At 43.9% G+C, this 18,581-nt stretch overlaps 1 protein-coding gene across 3 annotated transcripts in view; it reads right to left on the bottom strand.

The window, feature by feature from the left end:
* MAPK14 (mitogen-activated protein kinase 14) overlaps window positions 1-8,698 on the bottom strand; it is a 72,430-nt gene extending 63,732 nt beyond the window's left edge. For all 3 annotated transcript variants that reach the window (XM_068960878.1, XM_068960879.1, XM_068960880.1), the window contains exon 1: window positions 8,569-8,698. In XM_068960878.1, coding sequence (XP_068816979.1) covers window positions 8,569-8,684 — 116 coding nt within the window. In that variant the 5' untranslated portion in view covers window positions 8,685-8,698. The remainder of the gene's footprint in view (window positions 1-8,568) is intronic.
* Window positions 8,699-18,581: the final 9,883 nt, after the last annotated feature.

The following is an 18,581-nucleotide window of genomic DNA, read 5'->3' as shown; positions in this document are numbered from 1 at the left end:
ACTAAGATTTTCACCAGCATGTGGTAGCCCAGAGAAGAAAACATAAATAGAAACTTATTATTCAAAAGTCTAAGTTCAAGAAGGTTCCAGCTACCTAACAATCCTATATGAGGGATTTGACAGAAGAAGGGAAAAAGAAATTGCTACTAGGTATATTAAGCATAAAGCAATTATTTATAAGAATAAAGTTATATTTACCACAAGGATAAGGAAATATAAGAATGAAGAGTTCAGAAAATACTGCATAAACCAGACACTTCAACTTAAGTGTCACCGACAGACCTGGGGCATCGCATCTGGTTCCATCACTTCATGGCAAATAGAAAGAGAAAAAGAGGAAGCAGTGACAGATTTTATTTTCTTGGGCTCCAAAATCAGTGTGGACGGTGACTGCAGCCGTGAAATTAAAAGACGCTTGCTCTCTGGTAGGAAAGCTAAGATAAACCTAGACAGTGTATTAAAAAGCAGCGAGATCACTTTGTCAACAAAGGTCCATAAAGTCCAAGTTATCATTTTCCCAGGAGTCATGTGCAGATGTGAGAGCTGGACCATAAAGAAGGCTGAGCGCTAAAGAATTGATGCTTTCAAACTGTAGTGCTGGAGAAGACTCTTGAGAGTCCCTTGGACAGCAAGGAGATCCAACCAGTCCATCCTAAAGAAATCAACCCTGAGTATTCATTGGAAGGACTGATGCTGAAGCTGAGGCTCCAATACTTTGGCCACCTGGTGCAAAGAGCCAACACACTGGAAAAGATCCTGATGCTAGGAAAGATTGAAGGTAAAAGGAGAAGGGGGTGGTGTAGGATGAGATGGTTAGACAGCATCACCAACTTAATGGACATGAATTTGAGCAAACTCTGGGAAATAGTGGAGGACAGGGGAGCCTGGTGTGCTGCAGTCCATGGGGTTGCAAAGAGTTGGACACGACTTAGCGACCGAACAGCAGCAAACAATTTACGGGTGAGAAGGTCAGAGACACTACCCCGTGTGGAATTACAGAGCTGCAGGAAGCATCTAGACCCTGGAGAAGGAAATGGCAACCTACTCCAGTATTCTTGCCAGGAAAATCCCAAGGACAGAGAAGCTTGGTGGGCTGCAGTCTATGGGGTCACAAAGAGTTGGACACGCCTGAATGACTGAGCACGCATGCACCTGAGTGTGTAGAGGACTCTTACCCTCATTGTCCCTTTCTTCCCCTAAGACATAGCCTCCCTGAGCCCTCCGCAGATCAAAAGAAGTTCTGACCTCTTGTGGGCACATGCTGATGTCATCACTTTCTAGTTCTGAATCAGATGGAAAGGTCTCTCTGACAGAGATTTCAAACACATACCCTTGCAACAAAGTTGCCCTTGATGTACAAAAGTTACCAGTATGTCACTAGATTCAAGAGAGACACTGAAAAATCTAAAAGATTTCAAGATAACCATTAGAAAGAGAAAAGTAGATTTGAGATGGCAACTAAAGCTGAAAGAATGCAGAAAAAAAAGCTACAAAGGACTTCCAAAATGTGCCCCTTCTAGACTGCTGTTTTTAAAAGCAAGAACCCCTTCTGCTTTTTTTTTTTTTTTTTCAATCTTTATAAACAAAACACCTCCAACGGTGCTTCAGCACTGGCTAAGCTAAATTAATGAAGTTAAGAAAGCAAAGAAGAAATTGGTGTGGCTTTTTTCATGATTTTTTTTTTGGGGTGGTATAATGACATGTGATGCCTATACTCTGGCCCATAAGCTTGGGAAAGCAACAGGCAGATACTTGTGGGTAGACTGACAGTAAGCCACACACACTCACGCATCTTCCTTTGTGTCCCAGGCACAGTGACAATGTCACCAAGGCCTAAGAGGAGAAGGTTTTGAGGAAAACAAGGAAATCTGTAACATCATTCAAAGCAACAGGAGCCAACATGCTCAGGGTATAAAGTTACTCAGACAGCAGACTTAGACAAAATAAACATTTGTTCTATTACCTTTTTGTTATGTTGTCATGGGAATCTGTGTTTAGGAATACTTATTTTCTGCAACTAGATGATAGAGCAGTAAAAGGGGAATGGCTTTCATAAGAGAAGGAAACTTTTATCTGTAAAGGCAGAAAAGAAAATAAATAAATCCTACGGGTTTTTAATGGGACCACATGTGTACAACCTTTCAATACATAAGATTTATTCAAGTTAACGGAGAAGTTCACCGGGGGCTCAGAGCCAACACATTGTTAACAGGTAATAATAATCCAACAGCTACTAAAATTACTGTAATAGGGGAAAGGCAGAGGAATGTAAAGTAGATACACAGCCAAATGAAACAGAAAATAAATGAGATCTTAAGAGCTGAAAAAAGGTAAAAATGACTTTTTAAAAATAAGCCAATAGCAAGAAAAAACCTAGAAGCCCAAACAAGTTAGAAAACATTCAACCTGCCAGCAGGCTAATCTTCTTTTGTCACCAGAAGTCTAGAGCTAATCTCTTTGCTCCCTTCCTTTTGGCAACAGAAACCTGAAAAGTGAAGTAAGCTTCACATGTTATTTAAAGAGCTGGACCAGAGTACCCTGAATTTCTAGGGCCCACCGAAAGTACTGGCTCAGGGACACTGAGCCTTCTGGAAGGAGCATGGGTCACGGCTGCGCACCAATTCATCCGACTCCTCCACTCTGCCCTAAAGTACGATTAGCACCTCTGAATGGGTAAGAAACAGAAATTAAAAAGCAGGGACCCCAGTGCAGAGTGAGCTCGGAGAATAGGGTCTTTGCATGTGGTGATCCCTCAGCATGGGATATTCTTCCTTCTCACTCAAGTCCAACCAGTGTCCATCACTTCCTTCAGGTCTTTGCTCAGCTGTCAGTCCATCACCGAGGCCTACCCAGCCTACCCTGCTTAAAGGTGCAACAGCTATCCCAGCACTCCCTCCCTCCCTTTTCCTTACTTTATTTTCCCCATAGTGCTTATCACCTGGCATGCTATAAATCTTAATTACTTATTTACTGTCTACCTCTGTTCCCCTTAGCCTATAGGCTCTTACAGGCAGAACTTTTCATGTTTTGCTCACACTGCATCTCCAGCACCTAAAAAGTGACCCCCACCACCACCACACACAACAGGTGTATAAGTATCAGCCTAACACACAAGAGTCCTATCCTCAGGGAGATGAGCATGAACCCATCCTCCTCTGTTTTTAACTCCACGACCATACACCCTGTAAGACCCCAAAGTTGAGACCTATCCATCTGTCCAAGGCCAAAACTTAGGCGTCATTCTGGACTCCTTTCTCTTCTGTACTTTTTTCTCCCCAACATTCAGCCTGGGGGCCAAGTAAGTCAGAACCCAGGATCCACTGTCAAAAGTGCAGAACCTACAAACCACCACCTACTTCCCTCCCTAGAACAAATCATTTAAAGGCTAAAATGCTGGGCATTCGGTTAACTTTATACAATCTTAACGCACACGTACTAACTTTATGGAAACACTATGCAAAGACAACTACTTCTAATACTAAAAGCTTCATTTACTTAAACAAACTAACAAAAACTTCAGGTTTAGAGGTTCTGTTTTCATTTGTCCTGAAGAAACACATGAATCACCTCCAAGTACATGACAACCATGAAAAGATTTCTAGGTTTCAGAGCCAAGGGAACCCACTTCATAACAAGGTGTGTTTTTTTGTTTGGTTTTTTTTGAGCTCTACAGTAATTATACGTCTAGGATAGGAAAAAATCAATACCAACTTTCACAGGAAAGAGCAAAAATCCAAGATATTTTCAAAGGCCTAGAGAAGCAGTTATTTCTATTTATATCCTATACTTACATAACAGAAGCATGTACAGATAGTCTCAACTTTCCAAAATGTGCACAGAAGAATTTCAAACCAAAGGGATTCATAAATTCAGGAATTCATTATTTGCACTGATAGCTCTTTGGGAACTGGTCTATCAATTCTGAGGAAGAGATGTGACTTTAATCAGTCATTACCTCAGGTCAGCCAGGCTTACACTGGTGGGATTGGTTAGTCATAGCTCTACTATTTCAAATGACCCAGCAACCCCTTTCTTCTCAAAAGGAGGGTGGGGAGAGGCAAGCAGCACCAGAGAAGGTGCCACCATACAATCTTAGCAGCCTAAAGCATAGGAAAGGAGAATTCTGAAGTACTGTATACCACTCCTTTAATGAGTCCAGCCCCTCATCTATAAACCTAGGTTAATACTAGCCTTCACAGAGCTAGTGAAAACTGAATAATGCTTTGAATGCAAATATATTATAAAGTATAAAATCCCATAAGAATGCTTGTTAATACTAAGGTGAGATATTAATAGATCTTTGAGGCTAAAGCAGAGGGAAATCAAAGGCATTGTAGTCCTCAGTAGCAAGGAATTAAACTGGCAGAACTGAAACGCGAGAGGTTCAGGATACCCTTATTTTCAAATGGGAGCCTGTGGAAAATGGGAATCTGACAAACAATGACTTTATAGCCAACTTAAATGAACTCTTTCTTTAAAGTCTTCACATATCAATAATACAAATATTTTGCCATTGTGTTTAAATATTTATTGGTTGGTATTGGTAACATGCAGCCAATCACCTTGCTTTTGCTTACAAAGAAGAGCAAATGCAAAGAAAGATCAGCAAGGGCTTACTATCACCACTAGAAAAATAAAAGACTACCCCTCTCACTCCAGTACTCTTGCCTGGAAAATTTCATGGATGGAGGAGGAGCCTGGTAGGCTACAGTCCATGGGATCGCTAAGAGTCGGACACAACTGAGTGACTTCACTTTTTCTTTCTTTCTATGGTTCCTTTTGGAGAAGGAAATGGCAACCCACTCCAGTGTTCTTACCTGGAGATTCCCATGGACGGAGGGGCCTGATGGGCTACAGTCTATGGGGTTGCAAAGAGTCAGACACGACTAAGCAACTAATACACACATATACACCCCTTTCACTGATTAAGAGTCAGGAAAGTCACCTCTGCACACTCTATAATGACATTCTTTTATTTATTTGTGCCCTGGCTCATTTTTTTTTTTTTAAGATTTAAAATGATGAGTGGCTATTAATACTAAAAAAGTTAACTTCACTTATTTTTACTACATTTATTTTCACAAAGCATTTTGGATGTTGGATTTGACCTCTTAGTAAATTTTGCCATTCTTTTACCAAAGTTTTGGTATATACTTTATATACTGATGATAAATATAAACAGCACAGAACAATGCCCAGAACATAGAAAGCAATCCATAAAATGCAGTTATTATTCACATCACACTATAAACCTACCAGGGAATGAACTGTCTTTGTCTTGTTTAACAGTCTAGCTCAAGAAACCTAGCCTGCTATCTGGTCCATGAGTGTGTGAAGTCATTTTAGGCACGTCCGACTCTTTGCAACCCTACGGACTGAGGCCCACCAGGCTCCTCTGTCCATGGGGAGTCTCCAGGCAAGAATACTGGAGTGGTTTACCATTTCTTCCTCCACAGGATCTTCCCCACCCAGGGATCAAACTTGTGTCTCTTGCATTGGCAGGCAGGTGGGTTCCTTACCACTAGCACCACCTGGGACGCCCCTAAAGATGTGTGCGTGCTAAGCTGCTGGTCCATAGTTAGTGCTCAATAAATATTATTTAATAAGTGATTCAATATGGTTTAAGAATAATTCTGATCTCTTACCTGTTTTATGGTTACCACTGCCGCACCTCCTATAATCAAAGGCAAGAGTCTGGAAAACGCATACACCAGAGGAAGGGCATTTAAGTTCCTGTTTATATTTCCTTAAACTCACCACAAAGATCCTCCCCAGCCCCTTTCGTCCCTAAACCACAAAATCAATGCTTTGCAACACCGTACACTTGAACAATTTTGCTTCATTTCCCCTCACTGACAGCGCACAAAGTTCCTTAAAGTTGCAAGCTTTAGTTTAGTTCCCTTTACCGCTTAAGAAGGAAAGGCATATTTGTAAAACTCTAATACTCAAATTTCTATTTTGATTTCTTGATCTTTCATTCACGATTAGTTATCATACTTGCTTTACTAGATACTTAGTACAAATGAAAATACTGAAAATTGGCTTTTTTTAAAAATTTTTAAAGTTAACACATCAAAGTGTATCACACATGAGAGCAATCAAATTAGGAAACTGACACATTATTTCAGTGATGTTGCATTCCTTGAAATACTTTCAGATTCTTTTTTGGAACAGACTTCAATCCAGTTCTACAAGTCCCACAGGAAATTCTGTGTCATTACTTTATGGTTACAACTCCTATTTGACCTCAAACAGTATCACCAGCCTGGCTGCCTAATCTTTTTCACCAGACTTGAGCCCAAATTCTCTAAATTATTTGGATTCAATCTAACTTCGTTATTTCCTAAAATCAAATCTGCTCTAAAAAAAAAATGAAGATAGTGAAAAATAACACAGGCTCCAAAGTGGATTCTAAGAGTTTAAAAAACTTTTTTTTTTTCTGCCACACCTAAAAGCTGCTGACTGAAAGAACAACTTGAAATAACTACTCTGAATGAGATAACACATGTGAATGTAAATTCTGATATTTTCAATCCAAAATCAACTACACTTGTTTACGGTCAATTGTCACATAATATTGGTTATTTTTCTCCACCAATATGTTATAGGTTCCACCTTAAACACCCTTACTGCCTCCACAGAAAGACACACAAGAAACTTAACAGGGGTGGTCTCTTGAGAAAAGAACTAGTACAACTGGACAAAGAGAATGGAAACTTTTCACTGTCTTTCTATGCCTTTTACATTTTATACAATGTGAATGTACTACCTACTTTTAAAAACCTGTTTAACAAAATTACTTCCACGTGTCAGTTTTGATGGCTTCTATACACCAGAAAAATAAAGCACTAAAAAATGTGGAGTTCATGTTTTATCAGCACTTCACTGGATCTCCAGTGCCAGGGCTGAGTTATTCACATCAACTGTAGGGAAACCTCGCAAGCAGTTCACTAACTCCCCACAGTTGAGCCGTATCACTCCACTAAAGTTTAAACAATAATGATAGGAAACAAAAATTCAGTACCACAAAAATTAATGTGTCAATTCCAGAATGAAAACTGGCCGTAAACAAGTGAGCTATTAAAGCAGCAATGATCCAAACACATCTTCGAAAATTAGCAAATCAACAGCACGCTATAAAAATGGAAAAAAGATGTCAAGCATAGGGCCATCAGCGACATCACTCAAGCAGCCTGAACTAGAAAACGCAATATGATCTGTTGCTGGACACAATTGCACAATCTCAATTACCCAGAAGATTCTACCAAACAGGAAATTCATGCTGGGGCTTTAAGAAACACAGGAATTATATTCAAAGATTACCAAGTCTAAAAGCCTGGAATCTGCCGCGAAACAAAAAACTAATTTTGTAGACCTCTTTGCAAATAATGCATGCACAGGAATTACATGAATTAGCTTCAGGTCAGCTCTCAAATTACACAAAATCTAAAATACAGTGTATAAAACCTTAGAAGTTAGAAAGTTAGTGAACTGAGTCTGGAAATTTTACAGTAGCGTTTCATTTAAAAGACATTCATAGTGTGAATTAAAGCTGAAAAGTGTCTCTTCCTTCTTTTGCTATATATTCCATATCCCATGAAAACCATTATGTACCTCTCAGGCTGTAAGTGCAGATTAAGTTCTCTGCAAACCCTCTAAAGGACTTTAAAAACACAGTGTTTCACAAGAATTATCACGATTAAAAAATATTTATAATACATCGCAGCATTGTTAATAACTTTTTGATCTTGAGGGCGTCCAACGGATCTGAACCTCACTTGCTCCAAAGGAGAAAATCGTTTTGTCAAACAATACTTAAATGAGCAGTGGTATGTGACTAATCAGCGAGGCCGCCAGCTTCTCAAGCTGCAGGCACTACCACCACCCCCCACTCTGCGAAAAGGAAATACGCTTTCAACTGAATCGGAAACACACCACTCAAGCTGGCACAGGGCTCACCGAGATAAAGTCGGTATTTTAAGCTCCCTGGATAGCTGCTAATTCAAGTGCGAATTCAGAAAGAACCCTTCTCAAAATGCAATTTCAACAGAGGTTTGCAAAAAAGCCCGAACTCAACGCCCTTCGTCCTCAGTTTTGTTCAGATGACCGCAGTCGAGCTTTGCCCTTCTGCTTCTCCGGGCAGCTCCCCGGGCTTGTCTGCTCCGAAGGCAGGCACATCTCGAGAGAGTCCTTCTGCTCGATGCCAGCAGGGAGAGACCTCCGAAGAGGGACCCGTGTTCCTGCCCCCGTAGCAGCACCGCCGCACCCCTCCCCCCCCACCTCGCAAGAGAACGCGCAGGGTGCGAGTCAGGGCCCGGCTCCAACACCATCACCCACCGCCCACAGCGGACCTGCGTCCTACACACAGCTGACCACCTACGTGGGCGTGCAGGGTGGGGGTGCAAGGGGGACAGGGAGTGCAGGACAGGGGTCGAAGAGGGCTGGGATGCCCTCCCCCCAAGGAAAATTCCTGCCGCTGGGTGCATTGCTGAGCCGTGGGGGCAGGCCTGACTCTGGGGCATACGGAGACACCCGGCCCAGCGAGGCCCCCGGCCCGGTGACACTCACCACACGGAGCCATAGGCGCCGGAGCCCACCGGGGACAGGTTCTGGTAACGCTCGGGCACCTCCCAGATGGTCTTGTTCAGCTCCTGCCGGTAGAACGTGGGCCTCTCCTGAGACATCTTCCAGCGGTGGCCGCGGGGCGAGGAGGTGGCCCTTGCGGGGCCCCGCCTGCACCCGCACCCGCTTCCCCTGACCTCGTAGCCCGCCCAGCCGGGCGGGGACCCCTGCGCTGGCCGCCCGCGCAGGTGCGGCTGCGGCGACCCTGAAGAAGCCCGCGCGCGCGCGCGCGGCCCCTGTCAGCCGCAGCGGCTGGACGCGCCTCACCGACGGCGGGGGAAGCACTGCGAAGGGCCGGGGCACGCTCCGGGGCCCTGGGCTGGCGCCCCGCCCAGCTCTCCCTGCGCTCTCTCCACACCCAGCCGACTCCCGGCTGCGCGGCGGGGTCACAGCTCCAGCTGCAGCGCCCGCGGAGCTTCCAGTGGTCGCCTTTCCCAGAGCCAGCGAACAGGAGCCTCCCGCCGTGCTCTCGCGAGAACAGCTCCCGGACCTCTCCTCGAGCCGAGATTTTACCCAATATGGAACCTGCCCGCGGGAGGGGGGTTGATGAAGGGAGAGCTTGGGAGAAGTAATTCTCGCGAGAAGAGAGCAACAGCTGGCCCCCAGAGGTAGGAACTCCCAGGGATTGCTCTCCTTTAGCGCGCGAAGGCGGACCCGGGAAGGAGCGGAGAAGCAGACGACACAGGCCGCGCGCGCCCCATCGTGGTCGGCGGGGCAAGTGCTTGGCTCCCTGTTGGAAAGAGACAGTGACAAATCAATCGGGTGTCTGGGAAAAGAGCCAAAAGACCTTTAAACGGTGGGTAATCACCAGCAGCTGAGCACCTGCTCGGCGGAAAACCCCCAATTTCCAAGAAGTACTTGCATAAAAAAGAGAAAGATTCCGGCCAGAAAGCCGTTGTAGTCCCATCTGCTCAAGGACATACACTTACTCTTCGGAATGCTGACGAAATCTGTCTCAAAGGTAAATATTAGCCCTGAATTAAGGTTGAGGTTTTTCCATCCAAACACTTCTAGTAGTTCTCAAACTTTTACGTGCAGAAGAAGCACCTTGGGCGCTTAAAAATGCACAGCGAGTTTGATTAGATGGGTCCCAGAGGGACTCCAAGACTGTGCATTTTTACAAAATGCGCCAGGTTCAGAAAAGTTCTTGGTATCTCCCTTGGAGAAACATTTTAAAACCTTTACCCTGAAGGTTTGAAACTGATTCCTACCTTGAAGAGCTTCCAGCAAAGAGGGTTTTAAGAATTGTAATCATGCCTCTCAGAGTAAGAACAGTGCAGACAGTGGTTTTCTGGCAGTATCCTGTTGGGCAAGTCAATTGACCTTTCTTAGACCTTAGTTCCAGTTTATGCAAAAAAGAATTGCTGCCCTACTTTCCCACCTGAAAGCTGAACAAGATAATAAATGTGAATGGGCAAGGTATTATAACCCCATACCTTCACCTCACTATTAACTTATTCCTACCCTAAAACTTGTTTCAATAAGCAGAATTGGACCCTATCTTATTCTTGGTCATTTCTTTCAGAAATAACTGGGCTCAAGCCAGGACACTTCCTATCACTATCCATGACTATTCTCTTTTGTGTTATGCATCCCTTGAAGTGCTCAAATTTTGCCTATCTTGTCCCAGCATCTAGCTCAGGGCCTCGAACATAGAAGTTACTCCATAAATATTTGTTGAGCAAATTATGAACAAGGACATGATCTCAACTTAGGAGGCAGTGCAGGATCCTCAGTTCTCAAGGAAAAATAAAACAAAACCCAAAACAAGGGTCATGGGTGATCTGCGGAAAGCTTTCTTTGGATTCAGTGTGACAGCCTAGATTCTCTTGCCTTAGAAGACATGTTGCTTAAAAATGTTCCAAGCCAAACTGCAGATAGTGAGCTTTCTAAGAAGTATTGGAGGTAGGAGGAAGCAAGAGCAAAAATGCAGCTGTAAAGATATGAGAGGTAAGAGTAGGGGATCAAGGTGAGTGCATGGATAAAAGGGAGAAAACTTGGAAGCTGGAATTCTAAGAAATTCATGTATTTATCCAACAAATTGGGATGATGACATGAGAGTGAGCAAAAGAATAAAGATGAGCAATACACTCACTCACTCAGCAAATATATATTGAATGCCTACTAGGTACCAGGCACTTCTAATGGGAAGTTGGTTGAAAGGCAGATAGCGGCTGCCTACGTGGAGCCTACAGTGAGTAGTGGCACAATCATTCAATTCTTCAACACAGATTTATTGAGCACTTACTAGATCCACCACATTGCTCTGGCACCAATGATACAGCAATTAAAGAAAGACATAAAACGTCCTGCCCTTCTGGGGATGAGACAGATTACAAACGGTATAGGTAGGGACTTCCTGTTGGTCCAGTGGCTCAGACTCCATGCTCCTGGAGCAGAGCCCCTGGGTTGATCCCTGGTCGGGGAACTAGATCCCACTTGCAGCTAGGAAGATGGAAGGTCCACGTACTACAACTAAATCCTGATGCAGCTAAATAAAGACGTAAATATATTTTTTAAAGCCGTAGGTAAAGTGAATAATATATTAGACATTACTACAGTAATCAAGCAAGTGGAAAACTGCAACTGGGCAAAGAGGGAATGCAAGACACACGGAGAGACAGTGACAGGGACTGAGCTTCAGAAGGTTAAGGGGTCTTGGGGGGAGGAGCTGGGCAGGAGAGCGTCCTTCAGTCAGGGTTGGAGATCTCGGCGACCCTCTTAGCCTCCAGTTTCCTCCTGCGTCTTCTGTCCGCAAGAGTCGTCGGGAGACTTAGAGTGAGTCACTTACGCCAAGTGCGGCGCGCGAGGCCTGGCATCAAGGAGGCCCGCGGGTTCGGCCGCAACGGCTCGGGAACCGCCGGCGTCCGCGTCCACAGCGCCGCCTGCCCGGCGGGAGCTGCCTCCGGCTCCAGCGCCCGCCCTCCCGCCGTAGCCCGGGAACCAGGTGAGCCGAGGGACCCGGGGAGCTGCCCGGGGCCGGGGCTTCAGGTGGTGGCGGCGGCGGGGCCCGGGCTCCGGCGTTGGGTGCGGGGACCACTCCCCCCGGCCCCCGCGTTATACTCGGAAGTCCCCGGGCCACTGTCACCGCAGGGTCAGGCTCGTCGAGGGCACTCAGTCAGTGTTTGCGGAATGAATGAATGACTGTCGTCCCTGGGAGCTTCTCTCTCCGTGCGGTCCCTGCTTTTGAAAGTCCATGAGGAAAGACGGCGCGTGCGTTTGGCAGGCTGACTCCTTCCACACTCGTTGGTCTGAGCCGTCATAAGCCCCAGAACTGGCCTGCTGCCGGAGCCTCCCCCTGATCAACACACCCCGCTGCCATCCTCCTCCCGAGGCTTGACTGCCCAGTTGCGCGCCTTCTGCTTTTTAGACCTCACTGGTGTCGTTCTTGTTGTTCCTTCTAACTGAGTCCCCACTCCCACGTCTCAGCCCCTTGTTCCTTTCAAGTTCTGTTGATGGATCGCAGCAGCCCCTTCTTCAACATCCCCAGCCCAACAATGAGTTTCTCTCCAGCCAGCCCATTGGTAATACTCTCACCAGGTCGCATTAAAGGCAGTTGTCTTGTGTGTCGGATGGTCAGCTCCTTGAGGGCTGTCCTCTGATCATTCATCCCCAGCCACCAGACCAAGTGACGGAAAGGTACTGAAAGCAATGCCCTTTGCTTGTGCCTTTCTTTTTCACATACATTCCACCATAAAAGCATAGTTAGAATGGGCAAAGGCCTGTTTTTTTCTGATGGAATTACAAATATTTATTTTGAAATTCTGAAAGTGAATTTTCCTTTCCCACGATTATAGAGAACATGTGAAAGTTGACCATATGAAAGGATAATCTTGAAACTAAGTTTCAGGATTTCACATTAATTGGGGTAATAGAAAATTGGGTTGAATTGGGTTGTGTTTAAATATTTTACTCTTGGCTTTTAAAGTGCTTTTAGCACCTTATGTAAAAGAATCAGTGGATGGCTGGATGGATAGGGGTAGTATGTGGATGAAGGAGCTAGGTCAAAAGTGCCTATATTAACAGTGCTCCAAATTTAATCCTGATTGTCTGACTGAATAAAGATAATTAGCTACATTTACAGTGGTCTTCATACTTCACTGTGTACCAGAATCATCTGGAGGGCTTCTTAAAACAGACTGCTGGTCCATCCTCAGAGTTTCTGATTAATTGTGTTTTGTTAGGTGGGGCCTGAGAATTAGCATTTCCAACAAGTTCCCAGATGATGCTGTTGTTTGTAAGACCAAGTATGGGCTATAGAGATTAATTTCTATTAATTAGTAGTGGATCCAGATGCCCCAAATTATGTCACATTTGTAGAATATGAAAATGAAACCTAAAGTTGTTCAGATCATGGCCCACCCACCTGAATGTTTTTGTCTGCTGGCAGGAAGCATCAGGGAATGTTAGGAATCAGTAAGAGACGGTCCCTCTTGTGTTGTGTCTCAGCTGAAAGGTCATTATCCCATCAGTGTGGTTCGGATGACCTTCTTCTGAAATGCATCATCTTCTCCACATTAAAGTGCATCTGCCACTTGTCAGTAATAGCTTCTGATCATCATACTTTAAAGAGAAGGGTCGTGTTAGTGAAGAAAACAAGCCAGTAGGTTTTCTGTGAAGTCAAGAAAGACTAGTGGAACTGAAGAAATTCCAGAGATGACTACTGGAAACAAAACAGTAACTGAAAGATGTTTTCCCTTGCTGCCTTTAGCCAGTTATATGATAAGCCCTTTGAAGACAGCTTTCCACCCGCCCCTCCTAGCCACTCAGACTGTGGTCCCTGAGTTGTGACTTGATTGCCTCTCTGCCAGACTGCCATAATAATAAAGGGCTCTGACTGGTCTTTTTGCCCCGGTCTCTCCTGTCTCCAGTGCTGTCCTGTAGAACTTTCTGCGAGGATAGAAGTGTTTAACACCTGCCCAGTCTAGTTGCTAGTCCGGACCACGCATGGCTCTTGAGCCCTTGCACTGTAGCTATTGTGACTAAGGAACTGACGTTTTCGTCTTAGGTATTGGCCATGCCACGGAGCGTGAGGCATTGCCACCCGTTTTCCTGACCAGGAATTGAGTCTGGGGCTACAGCAGTGAAACAGCTGAGTCCTGACCACTGGACTGCCAAGGAATTCCCTCATTTTATTTTAATTAAGTTAAGTTTAAGTTTTCACAGGTAGCAGTGACTGCTGTGCTGGTCAGCACAGCTCTAGACTCTGTCACTGACATGATTCTTCCCAAAGCATGTCTGTGCATGTTACTACTGCTTCTTGAACATTTTAGATTGCCGAAAAGTCCAGGTTCAACCCAGCATTCAGGACACTCCAAAAATAGGCCTCAACCTTTTGGGTTTGACACTGATTTTACTTAGACCTGTTGAATCAGTTGCCTTATGTTATCTCTGTAATTTTTATCCTGTTCTCTTCCTGAAATGCCTTATTCTCTTACCTGCCTCCAGTTTAGCCAGAGCAGTTTAGCCCTATCTCCCCAGGGAGGCCTTCACCTAGCTGGGGTTATTAATCTCATTCTGTAGGACATCATGTGGCATTAGATGTGGCATCTATTTTAGAATCAAAAAGACAAGGTTCAGATTCTGGCTCTGCTGTTTAATGGTTGCATGACTGAGGAACTCACTAAAGTCACTGGTAAAATGAGGATAATTATTATCAGGAAAATAATATCTATCTTTTGAGATGATGTGTGTGAAGAAACTGGCTATGGCAGGCCAGCAATAAATGTTAATTTCTGCCTTTCATACCTCTAAATTCTGATAGCACCATATTTTGGTATTTTTATTCTACTAAATTGTAGAGTCTTTGTCCTTTTGTATCCTTTGAGCACCTAGCATTCAGAAAATGTTTGTGGAACACTAAGTTAATTGACCAGGGCTTCTCTGGTGGCTCAGTGGTAAAGAATTCACCTGCCAGTGCAGAGACGTGGGTTTGATCCCTGGATCGGGAAGATCTCCTGGAGCAGGAAATGGCAACCCACTCCAGTATTCTTACCTGGAAAAATTCCATGGACTATAAAAAAATTCTGGTGGGCTATAGTTCATGGGGTCACAAAAGAGTCAGATTTGACTTGGCGACTAAATAGCAACAACCATAAATTAATTGACCACAGGTGGAAAAGCATTCTTGAGTCAGAAATAAATGAAGGCCAAGACTGCATATGGTAGAAATTTATAAGATTGTGAAAATTATAGCAGGCAAACTTACCAAATCCTAGTCTAGTAGAACATGGCTACCTTTTGAGATATAACTGATGTAGGTTGAAGACAATAATGAGAAATGCTTCTTTCCATGAGTCAATTGATGAGATATAATACCTCCCAAGGGTGTGACAACAGAAAAAATAAATGCTTTAGCTTTGAGAGAGAGAGAAATTCTTGAGGGATAAGTTATAATTTGTGATGGGAGGAGATGAGAATATTTTGTTTTTTTAACAACAAGGCTCTGGATCAGAGGTCACATGCTGCTGGGTCAGACTGAATCTGGCCTGCGGAGATGTTTTGTTAGATGCAGACTGTGTTTTTAAAAATATGTAAGGTGATTGACAACATTTCAAAGTCAGAAGATTTCACATGAAAATCTGAAATTATGGCTTCCCTGGGGAAAGATCAGGTCTGGCCATCCTGAGCCCCATATCCCCCATGACAATAATTGCTAGAACGGAGTAGCCGCAGCCACCTTTCCCTGGCCCACTGCTTCCATTATGCTTGTCCATACGTTGCCTGCTTCCCACCTGCTTCGTGGCATTTCAGAAACAAAGTGCTGGATTCTAGACTCTCCATCTAACCCAGGATGGCAGTTGTTTTACATTTTATTTCTATTTATTTCTTGGCCACACTGGGTCTTCGTTGCCACCCGTGGGCTTGCTCTAGCTGAGGCGAGCAGGGGCCGCCCTCCAGTTGCGGTGCACGGGCTTCTCGTGGTCGCTTCTCTTTTTGCAGAGCGCAGGGTCTAGGGCATGCAGCCTCAATAGTTGTGGTGCACAGGCCCAGCTGCCCCACGGCATGTGGGATCTTCCCGGACCAGGGATGGAACCCGGTCCCCTGCATTGGCAGGTGGATTCTTTTTAAATTTTATTTTATTTTTAATTGGAGGATAATTACTCCACTGTATCGTGATGGTCTCTGCCACACATCAACACGAATCAGCCACAGGCAGACATATATTCCCTCCCTCTTGACAACCTCCCTCCCCATCCCACCCCTCCAGGTTGTCACAGAGCACCAGCTTTGGGTTCCCTGGGTCACACAGCAAATGCCCCCTGGCTATCTGTTTTACACACGGTCATGTGTATGTTTCAGTGCTACTCTCTCAAATCACCCCACCCTCTGCTTCCCCGACTGGGTCCAGAAGTTTGTCCTTTATGTCTGTGTCTCCTTTTCTGCCCTGCAAATAGTATTGTCAATACCATCTTTCTAGATTCCATGTATTTGCATTAATATATATAGTATTTGTCTTTTTCTTTCTGACTTGCTTCACTCTGTATAATAGGCTCTAGGTTCATCCACCTCATTAGAACTGACTTGAATGTGTTCCTTTTTTATAGCTGAGTGATATTCCATTGTGTACCACAACTGCTTTATCCGCTTATCCATCGATGGGCCTCTAGGCTGCTTCCATGTCCTAGCTATTGTAAATAGTGTTGGCAGGAGGATTCTTTACCACTGGACCACCAGGGAAGTCCCAGGATGGCAGTTTTTATAATCTCAATATAATAAACAGGTTAATTAAGCTCTTTTAGTTGCCAGGAACAGATAGATTCTAGTCATGGAAGTTTATTGTAAGATTACATAGGAAAAGTAAGGAAGGATGGGTCAGTATTCCTATGGGTCGGGTAAAGAGGAAAATGTTACTTATGTTTTAGTGTGTAGTTCTGTTTTTTTCTGGAAGACACAGAGTACTGATTCTCTCAAGTAATACATTGTAAAGCAGCTCTTCCGTCCTCTTCTGTATTCCCTAACTATACTCTCACTTCTTTGATCATTGGTTCATAGTGTTACACAGTACATGCCTGCTACCCTATGTTTTGAGAGTAAAAATACATTATATAACTATGGCTGAGTTACCTAACATTTCTAAAACCTCAGTTTTATCACCTGTATTCTTGGGCTTCCCTGGTGGCTCAGCTGGTAAAGAATCCACCTGCAATGCGAGAGACCTGAGTTCAATCCCTGGGTTGGGAAGAGCCCCTGGAGAAGGGAACGGCTACCCACTCCAGTATTCTGGCCTGGAGAATTCCAGGGACTGTATAGTCCATGGGGTCACAACGAGTCAGACACAACTGAGTGACTTTCACTTTTACTTTCAAAAGTAGTATTAGGATTGTTGTGGGAATTAAAAGAAATAACTCATGAAAAAATCAAGTGCAATGCTTGGTATATAGTAAGTGCTCTATGAATGTTGTATGTGATGTTGATGATAAATAAAGATCCACTTTTTTACATTTATGTGGAAGAATATTAGCTATGTGCCCTTTTTATTATTCAAAAACACAGACGATCAAGAATAGTTGCACTTTCTCCAAGAGATGGGACTATATCCATCCTCATTAACTCTTTCTTCTCATTCTTTTTAAAAGAGCAAGATGATAGTACATATTTTTAAAGTTTGATATAACCCTTAGGAGGCTTCTCTGGTGGCTCAGATGGTAAAGCGTCTGCCTGCAATGAGGGAGACCTGGGTTTGATCCCTGGGTCAAGAAGATCTCCTGGAGAAGGAAATGGCTACCCACTCCAGTGCTCTTGCCTGGACAATCCCATGGACAGAGGAGCCAGGTAGGCTACAACCCATGGGGTCGCAGAGAGTTGGACACAACTGAGCGACTTCACTCTTTCACTTTTCATGACCCTTAGAGATCATACAGTCAAACCATGTCATTTTATGGACAGGGAAACTGAAACTCAGTTTCTAAGAAGCTTGCCCCCAGTCATACAGCTAGTTGTTTTAAAAAAAAGAAAAAGCCAGAGCTAGAACTCCAGAATCCTGATATTCTGCGCCATGCTTTTTCTGCTACGTTATAATGCCACTAACTAGATACTCGACCATCATTCAGAAAATATTTGTTGAGGGCCTACTAAATGTCACACGGTATTTGGGGCCCTGGAACAAAGTCCTGCCTCTTGAAATTATATTTTAGTGTGGGAAACAGACAATGAACAAACAGACAAATACTGAGTCAGGCGCTATTAAGTTTTGTGAGGAAAAGGAAAAGATAAAGGGATAATGATGGATGCTATTTTAGATTAAAAAAAAAAGGAGTTAGAAAACCCCATGCTGATCCCTTAACCTTTAGCATTTTCAGTGAAAATTAGTGGTTATACTTATGCCTCTTAATCTTTTCTTTGCAACAGAACAACATATGAAGAAAACTAGGCTTTTCTAGCCAGACATTTGGGTTCTAGTCCTGACTAAATATTCAACAGCCAAAGCTGTTTAAACTTTCACGCTTTGGTTTCTCCATTTGGAAAATGAGAATATACACCTGGCTTTTTAAAAAATTTATTTATTTTAATTGGAGGCTAATTACCTTACAATATTGTAGTGGTTTTTGCCATACATTGTACACCTGGCTTTTTTTATAGGGTTGTTTTAGGTGTAAGATTATACACTAAATGAGAAAGTTTTCTAAAACTGATGCATTATGTAGGTATGCTTAGTTGCTCAGTCGTGTCTGACTCTTTGTGACCCCATGGACTATAGCCCGCCAGGCTTCTCTGTCCATGAGATTTTCCAGGCAAGAATACTGGAGTGGGTTGCCATTTCCTCCTCCAGGGCATCTTCCCAAGTCAGGGATGGAACTTGCATCTCCTGTGTCTCCTGCGTTGCCTGTGGATTCTTTCCCACGTTTTGTAGATATGCTACCATTATACGGAAACTTTATCTCCATAAAAATGTGTCAAGGATCTAGGTTTTTTTTAAAATGTCATTTGTTCAATTTCTTTCCACTCTTCCAGGAACA

This window comes from Capricornis sumatraensis, chromosome 22 (assembly GCF_032405125.1).
Source record: "Capricornis sumatraensis isolate serow.1 chromosome 22, serow.2, whole genome shotgun sequence".
Taxonomy (NCBI): domain Eukaryota; kingdom Metazoa; phylum Chordata; class Mammalia; order Artiodactyla; family Bovidae; genus Capricornis; species Capricornis sumatraensis.
This window is presented reverse-complemented; position numbering and strand designations above follow the sequence as displayed.